Genomic DNA, 8,714 nt, shown 5'->3' on the forward strand with positions numbered 1-8,714 from the left:
TACTGTTGATGGTACTGTTGATAAAGGATGCATTTCAGAATTGGAATTTGCCCCCTCGTTACACAGAGGGCTACAAATTTGGCAAAAGTAACCAATCAATTAAGACACTCTATACAACTAAACGATCGAAAAGCAACAAATCTGTAGCTGCAGCACTGATAGAAGGAGGAGGAGGAGGAGGAGGAGGAGGAGGAGGAGGAGAAGAAGAAGAAGAAGAAGAAGAAGAAGAAGAAGAAGAAGAAGAAGAAGAAGAAGAAGAAGAAGAAGAAGAAGAATTTGGATTTGATATCCCACCTGAAGGAGTCTCAAAGCGGCTAACATTCTCCTTTCCCTTCCTCCCCCACAACAAACACTCGGTGAGGTGAGTGGGGCTGAGAGACTTTAGAGAAGTGTGACTAGCCCAAGGTGCATGTGGAGTAGTGGAGACGCGAACCCGGTTCCCCAGATTACGAATCTACCGCTCTTAACCACTACACCACACTGGCTTCAAAGGCTTCATGTTTTCCAGAAAGAACCCAGACATTGGATTAATGGGACTAGGAAAAAAGAAAGGTGTTGGAGGTTGTGCCACAATGGGAGAGGGCGCTTTGCTGCGACTATGGATTTTAATAATAATAATAATAATAATAATAATAATAATAATATCACACAACATGGAAGATGACCTCATTCAAACAGCTAAGGGTTCAAGAAGGATCATGGGTAAAATACCAATGCAATTTGTCTCCCATTTGCTCAAAACGGTGTTCTGGCGCAGGCATCTCTTTTTCGTCTCTGGGGTAAGGAAATGACCACCCTGTCAGCTCGCATGATCTTACAGACGTCCCATCTGCGGGGAAGGACGTTTGCCTTAAATAGAAAGGCGGACAGATGCGAGACGGAGACGATGGTCAGCAGAGATACCAGCATGGTGAACAGCTTAAATGGGAACAGCTGGACGTAGGCCCCGTCAACCAGAGAGCATCCTGGGTAATGGATGACCGGGGGGATGTTCAGGGTGGGCTCCCCCGCCAAGAGGCGCAGAAGGAGGCCCAAGAAGAACCCGGCGGCGGAGCCGTAAGTGTTGGTGTTGCGAATGAAGAGGACGCAGCAGAGCTGGGGGAAGAGGAGAGCGTAGACGAGTTCTCCACTCAGGAACCAGAGGTCATAAATGGAATGGGCGTGAAAAGCTAGACCTGCGGACATCATCCCAAAGATCACCATGGACATTCTCATTGCCCATAGCACTTCTTCCTCTGACGCCTGGAAATGAAGAAATATGTGTTTTATTATTTGTTTAGGTGCTATCACACTTCTATGTGGTGCTATCACATTTCCAAGGAAATTCAAGGTGGCGTGCATGACTCTCCTCCTCTCCATTTTACCTGTACAACAACCCTGTGAGGTAGGCTGGGGGCCGAGGAGCGGCGACTGGCCCACCCAGGACACCCAGGGAGCTTCATAGCTGAGTTCAGGTGGTCTGCTAGGTCCTACATCTGACACGACTACACTAAGCTGGGTAACTTTTACCAATATCACTTATTATTACAGTGGTACCTCGAGTTACAAATGCCTCAGGTTGCAAATGCTTCTTGTTACAAACTCCGCTAACCTGGAAGAGTTACCTCGAGTTGAGAACTTTGCCCCAGGATGAGAATGGAAATCGTGTGCTGGTGACGCAGTGGCTGTTATGTATTGAAGTTCTCACCCTAGGCCACTAGGGGTGTGTGTATAGAGTTCATTCTGCTGCAGTTTTCACTCAGGTCCGCACATGCAAATGAGGGATTGAAAAGTGACGTTCAGGGATTGGGTAACTACAGAAAGTTGTTACTGTTGCTTTGTAGCTGAGTTCTATATAAGCAGGCTGCTGAGCCCTTCAGCTCACTTCTGTTCCAGCCTGAGAATAAACAAGACCTGCTTGGAAATCACTGTGTCGTCTGCTGTGTCCACCCACCACTTAACAGTGGCAAAAGCATGCCTCTAGTTAAGAACAGTTTCAGGTTATGAACGGACCTCTGTAACGAATTAAGTTCGTAACTAGAGGTACCACTGTATTATTATTTAAATGGTCTTTCTGGGATTTGGGGTGGCCTTGAACCCTGTTGTTACCGGTTCCTGGAAATTCCCAGGAACCCCTTAAATTTAGAATTGCTTTATTTCATTTTGTTTTAAAAGAAAGGTCTCTGCTATATTCTTAATGGTAAAGTCAACTGCTTACTGCAAACCCCAAGAGCCATTTTAGCCAATGAGATAATGAGATGGCGAGCCTTGCAATATATTTTACGAAATGTTAATAATCTATTTCCTGTTATCATTTTGAGTGTAACTGTGTAACTACTGGCTTCCTATCTTTAAATTTTATTATGTTCCAGTGCATATTTCTGTTGTGGCCTTTCAAGTTTCTCTCTTCTTGTAGAGAGAACCTAGATTTGGCCTTGCATTTAACATTCAGTTTCTTTCATTTTCAATAGAAATATCATGGGGTGGGGGGAAGGGACAATTGACAGCATCAGAGCAGACATGGAGAAAGGATATAACCTTTTCCTCCATTGGGAGGGAATTCCTGCAGAAGTGGCTGAATTGCAACTAATCACCAAACTTAAAACCATGGAGAAACCTGGTCTGAACAAAGACATTGGATTCTTATCTCATTATACATGACAAAGCTATCTTTAGCCATCTCACCCCTTGCCTTTCCCTGCAAGACCAATTGCAGCCATTAACAGTCGTCAACAGGTTTTCCACACCTATCAGCTGATCACCCATTCCCACCACCCTTCTGAGTAATACCCCTCCCCATTCCCTCACTATATTTAAGGGTCTGGTGGCTTCCGTTTCAGTGTATCTGTAGAAGTGTGCATGCACATGAAAGCTCATACCAAGAACAAACTTAGTTGGTCTCTAAGGTGCTACTGGAAAGAATTTTTTTTTTATTTTGTTTTGACTATGGCAGACCAACACGGCTACCTACCTGTAACTGCATTATTTTATTTATTTTTATTTCATAAAAATCTATGCGCTGCTTGATTGTAAAAAAACAACAACAACCGTCAAAGCAATTTACGAAAGGAATAAAACTATTTGTAAAAACAGTTGCAAGCAACTATTACATCATTTAAAAAAATTAAAATCCGTGATAAACTAAAAACAGATTAAAATACATTCTACATATCTGGGTGGGCTTGTCAAAACAAAACAAAACAAAAAATTTTTTTTAGCAGGCACCGAAAATAATATAGTGAAGACACTTGCGTCCCCCACAGATCTCCCTCCGCCCGCTGGTCTCGATATTATTCGCAACAACTCACATCTTTCCTGAAGACTTTCCTGTATATGTTGTGAGCAAACAAGGTACCAGCAGAGAGCAAGGCAGAATCCCCAGAAGACATCACGGCAGCAGCCAGGGCACCCAATCCACCAAGGGCGATATACGTTGGGCACAGATGGTAGAGAACCAGTGGAAGGATGAGGGCAGACTCTCCTCTGTCGTTGGGACTGGGGAGGCCATAGCCTGTCTGATTCCAGTCTTAGAAAGGAAACAGAGAAGCGTCATGTATGTTAAGAGGTTTGGTCGTATTTCAGCATGAGGGTTAACGCATGCAAAGGAACAGGAAGTCTTCCCTATCACTTTTACCAACAGGGAGAGTAGGCTAGGTTAGGAACAGTGTGCCTTTGAACGAAACTGGCTGTCCCTAAAATTCATCACACCCAAGGCGGCAACTTCTTTCTCCCCAAGAAGAGTCAGGGAGGACTTGCGGTCCTCCGGTTGGTATTATGGTGTGTGCTAACCTGAATTTATATGGTTGGTTACTGCAGACCAGAGTTTCCCCGACTTAGGTCTCCAGCTGCTTTTGGACTACAACTCCCATCATCCCTAGCTAACAGGACCAGGGATGATGGGAATTGTAGTCCAAAAAACAGTTGGAGATCTAAGTTTGGGGAAACCTGCTGTAGATCATGGCATCATAAGCTGGCATAACTTGATATAAAATACACCCCTCAGTGAACTATCTCGGAGCTGGTCTTTCTCTAAAATGTGTCCTGGAAGGCATGGCTAAAACTTCCTGATCTCTTCATGCTTAAAGGTCAGCATACTAGTCTTGTGTTATAAAGCAAACCTAACTCCCACCCCCTGTTGGGGTTCTGCATAGAGTCTAGCATCTACCAAGCATAAACTCAGGATTCAGGAAACATACAGATAACCACTTAGTGGAGTCTCACTAGGGCCACGTCCTTTTGATCACAAAAAGGCAAACAGACAGGAACCTGTAGCAAATGAGCAATGTGTTGAAGGTGTGAGGACAATTGCTCATCCAGAAGACCTTGTCCCCTTTCTATAGCAGCACATTGGGTCAAAAGAACAGAGAAACTCAAGATGTTCAGTTGCTGAGGAGCCCTCAAAGCTCCTCTGGGACCCCCTCTTTGCTTCTCCACAATCTCAAGGACTAGCAGGGCTTTTTTCCAGCTGGAATTTGCTGGAACTCAATTCCGGCACCTCTCAGGTGGGCACCATTGCCATTCTAAGAGAACAAGCAGGGCCGGCACGTCCATTAAGGTGAACTAGGCAATTGCCTAGGGTGCCAAAATGGAGGGGGCGCTGGACAGGCTTGGGCAGGACAGGCGGGACGGGCAAGCAGCAGCTTCTCTGCTACAGCAGAGAAACTGCTGCTTGCCTCTCCACCACCCCCCACCTCCCGCTAAAGCAGGCTTTGGCGGGGGGGGGGGGCGGGAGGCGCCAGAAGGTGGTCTCGCCTAGGGTGCAAGAAACCCCGGCACCGGTCGTGAGAACAAGGGAGGCATTCATGGTGAATTCCAGCACCTCTTTTTCTAGGTAACTAGCATCGAGGACCAGCCCTATGAAGACCAAGGAATGGGCGAAAGAGATGCTGTAGCCTTGCTGGTGAAGTTTACTGATGGGAAGAGCATAACTCTCAAACAAATGTCCTCCTTATCTCTGACTTGCGTTCCACTTACTTCTGGCTAGGTATACCCTTCCCTACCCTATCTCACTTAAGCCTAGGTCTGTGGCAAATTGTCATGCTAACTCCCCCCACCCTTTAGGGTTTTGGGGTGGATTGGGATTGTTTAGCTTTTTAGGTCAAGGTGTGTATTCTGCGTGACTTGCCGCCTGCTTATATTGCAGCTCATTTCATTTATCCCCCTCATGTGTGAACTTCTTGTGGGGCACAAGAGCAAACACATATAGCTTACCTGTAGAAGCAGCGACAGCCCCAATGACAACAGAGGGGATGGCCATGATGAAGCACCCGAGTCCAGAAAGGTAGGAGATGAGCCTTCCTTCATTTGGAGAAGAAGCTGAGAGAACTCGCTGGAAATAGATTTGCCACGGGATACTCCCAAGAGCCTGGGAGAGAAGCAGAAGGTGATGAACGCATCAGTCAGCCTCCCACCACATACAGGCAGCCCCAAAGTCACTTCACGCAATCCAATCCAAGTGCTGTTAGGCCCTGTGGCCTTCCATTCCAAGTGAGTCTTGCGACGAAGGGCTCACTCCCAATTTTGCTGTGGTTCCAAGTGGTTTCCCTCTTGCCTCCTTTCTTCCCAGGGGAAAACCCTTGGGAATCTATTCAGCAATAGATCAGAACAAATGGCAATCTCACACCCTCCAACATTCCTCAGGTGACATTTCTTACTCCCGAACAACTGACCCTCCTTGAAACCCCCCCACCCCCATTTTTTCCCCTCCCCCCCAAAGCATTTCCTATCAGAAAAAGGGTGAGTGCCACCACCACTTCACAAATGGGATGGCACACAAACAACCCTTCAACGTCCTGAGGAAAAAAAACCTTAATCTCAATTTTATTTACAAAAAGAAAACCACATACCAATAAATAAATGTTAGAAAGGGGCAGACCATGGGAGAGAGTCCCATGGACTGCAAGAAGATCAAACCTATCCATTCTGAAGGAAATCAGGCCTGAGTGCTCACTGGAAGGACAGATCGTGAAGCTGAGGCTCCAATACTTTGGCCACCTCATGAGAAGAGAAGACTCCCTGGAAAAGACTGCCTGGTAAAGACCCTGATGCTGAGAAAGATGGAGGGCACAAGGAGAAGGGGACAACAGAGGATGAGATGGTTGGATGGTGTTCTCGAAGCTACCAACATGAGTCTGACCAAACTGCGGGAGGCAGTGGAAGACAGGAGTGCCTGGCGTGCTCTGGTCCATGGGGTCACAAAGAGTTGGACATAACTAAACGACTAAACAACAACAACAACAACAACAACAGAAAGGGGCAAGACTAGCCAGAGGTCCAAATCCTTAATTTCCCCACTCACTGTGGACCAAAATTGAGCAAAGGGCAGGGCAGTTCGGCTTGCAAAGTAATCAGTGTAAAGAGTAACGGGGGGCTGCTGGAAGCCGCTTGGAAATCCATTCTCAGATGTGGCTCCAATTCAAATTGCACCTGTGAACAGGTGTTTTTCCTCTGCAGACATGGTGTACATTTCCCCAGCTCATCCAATGCATCTGCCTTGGGAGCAGTTCTTACCAAATATAAGAAGTCATCGAGCCACCTTCCAAGATACTGCACTTCCATTTTTCCAATCCAAGATGCTTGGAAGACGTCGTGCACAGCAGTGTAGGAAATGCTTTCCGTTGCAGAGTTCATGAGGGCGAAGGGGATACAAACCCACTTGCAGTAAAAAGAGAAACATCAGAATTATTTCCCCACCAGGTTGCCTCAAGGACACCAGCCTTGAGCTCTGGTTTGCAGAACATGCTACCCACAAGTGAAAAGAGGAAAGTAAAATAAAACATCCTCTCCTGCTCACCAAAATCCATCAAACAGAGGACATAGGTGACTGATGGGTTGATAGCTGCTCACCCACAGACAATATTTGATCTTACGAGCAGCTGGTTGCTGATGATTACTATAGAGAACTGGCTCCAGTGTGCTTATAGAAGCTCCTGGTCACACCTGAAGCTCCAGCTCCACACATGTAGAGAGAGCGCTCATTCACTTTGATGGTGCTCAGATTCACTGCAGGCAAAGATTATCCCCAGACTCATAATTTTGTCCTAGCATTTTGTACCCATCACAGCCTCACAGAGACTGAGACCAAGCCCCATGTGTGTAGAATATGGTTATGGTTTAAAAATAAAATAAAAAATCACACCAGCATTTCAAGTGAGTAGTAAAATAACAATACTGGGACTTACCAGGCTGACTGTTATAAAGACCAGCTGGATTACATCTGTATATGCAACCGAGTACAGGCCACCTAATAAAGTATAGATTATAACTGTGCATGCAGAGATAACAATGACTAAAATACCATGGATATCCAAAATGACCTGCATGGTTGCACCTGTGGAAAAAAGGACAATGCTAAGCCACAGTATGAAATTTAATGCTACACCATTTCCCTTACATCATTATATTAGTGTGCAACACAAGTGACAGAATTGCTCCTTAAGAGATACAAGCATTAACATAGGGAGAGATGTTCTTCTAGACTAGATGTTTTCCCCCAACCAGATGTCCTCCAGCTGTCCTACAGTTCCAATCATTGGACTGTGATCATTGACCACACCACCTGGGGCTGATGGCCTTTGAACCCCAAAACATCTGGAGTGCCAGAGGTTGGGAAAGGCTGCTCTAGACATTATGAACATTCCCAGATGTGGAGACACTATCAGTTCTTGTTATTCTTCAGGGCGGGTATGAAGTAGGGTTGTTGCAGGACATGGCTGAGGAGGGGTTGTGGCTTGGGGAGAGTTCCACGGGACACACACAGAGAGATCTAGAGGGCCACACTGGGCTGCCTGGTCTGAGGTTCCCCATACAATTTAGGGCAAATCACTCCATCTATCTTTCCCCAGCCGTAGACATTTGAATTGGATGAAATGGAAATGTGGGCTGCACAGACTCACGGGCCATAATAAAAGCAGTTACTACTTTACTGAAACAAGCCTTCAGTCCTTAAGACAAGCAAGAGAAGTTTAGTTACCTAAGGAAGCAAGAATAGCTGCAAACCAGAATATGTCCCCTATCAGCGATGGAATAAACATGAGGCTTGCCATCACATTCCCATATGTTTCTTGGAGCGGATCCATCATTGTCACATAATTCTTTGATCTCATTGGATTGACAAAGAAGAGCCCACCTGTCAAAAAGCAGTTGTATTGCAAATATTATTGTCATCTGGGCGGAAGCAATATTTTTAGATACCCCAAATTTCCCATGAGGAGCTAAAAGCGGCACACGTGGTTCCTCTTTCCCATTTTATCCTTAACAACAATCCTTTAGTCTGAGAGAAGGTGACTGGCCTGAGATCACCTAGCAAGTTTCCATAGCTGAGTGGATGTTTGAACCAGGGTCTCCTCACACCTGGACCAGCACTCTAACCTGGGAATAGTCATCACAGTGACCTTCAGGGATTGTTGGATGGCAATCTGCTGGGTTGTGACTGAGCTGAAAGGAGTTTGAAATAGGGGGTGTCTCCTCCTCTGCCCTGCCTCTGCCACACCCCTGGAGCACAGGATCAGAGATGGAGGATTTGCACTGAAGTATTCCTGGCTGACCCAAGATAGGGAAATTTAATTGGCATAGCCCAGATTCAACCCAAGAGCCACCTATCCGGAAACCCCCTCATCCCAGCAGATCTTGTGTTTGGATTGCTCCCTGAGAGACTTTTCGTATATGCGACAAGGGCAATTCGTAAGGAAACAATGTGAATCAACGTCAAACTTCTGCATTCCCTTTGGACGAGG

At 46.0% G+C, this 8,714-nt stretch overlaps 1 protein-coding gene across 1 annotated transcript; it reads right to left on the reverse strand.

Annotated features, from left to right (window-relative positions):
• Positions 1–730: 730 nt before the first annotated feature.
• On the reverse strand, positions 731–8,101 carry LOC117044953 (high-affinity choline transporter 1-like). Its single transcript, XM_033145746.1, has 6 exons — positions 7,952–8,101; positions 7,161–7,309; positions 6,490–6,633; positions 5,191–5,344; positions 3,288–3,505; positions 731–1,242 (listed from the first exon to the last, which is right to left on the reverse strand). Exons 1-6 carry the CDS (start codon positions 8,082–8,084, stop codon positions 736–738), a joined length of 1,305 nt encoding a protein of 434 aa, XP_033001637.1. The 5' UTR covers positions 8,085–8,101; the 3' UTR covers positions 731–735.
• Between the last annotated feature and the right edge of the window lie 613 nt (positions 8,102–8,714).

The sequence above is a fragment of the Lacerta agilis genome, chromosome 4 (assembly GCF_009819535.1).
Source record: "Lacerta agilis isolate rLacAgi1 chromosome 4, rLacAgi1.pri, whole genome shotgun sequence".
Classification (NCBI taxonomy): domain Eukaryota; kingdom Metazoa; phylum Chordata; class Lepidosauria; order Squamata; family Lacertidae; genus Lacerta; species Lacerta agilis.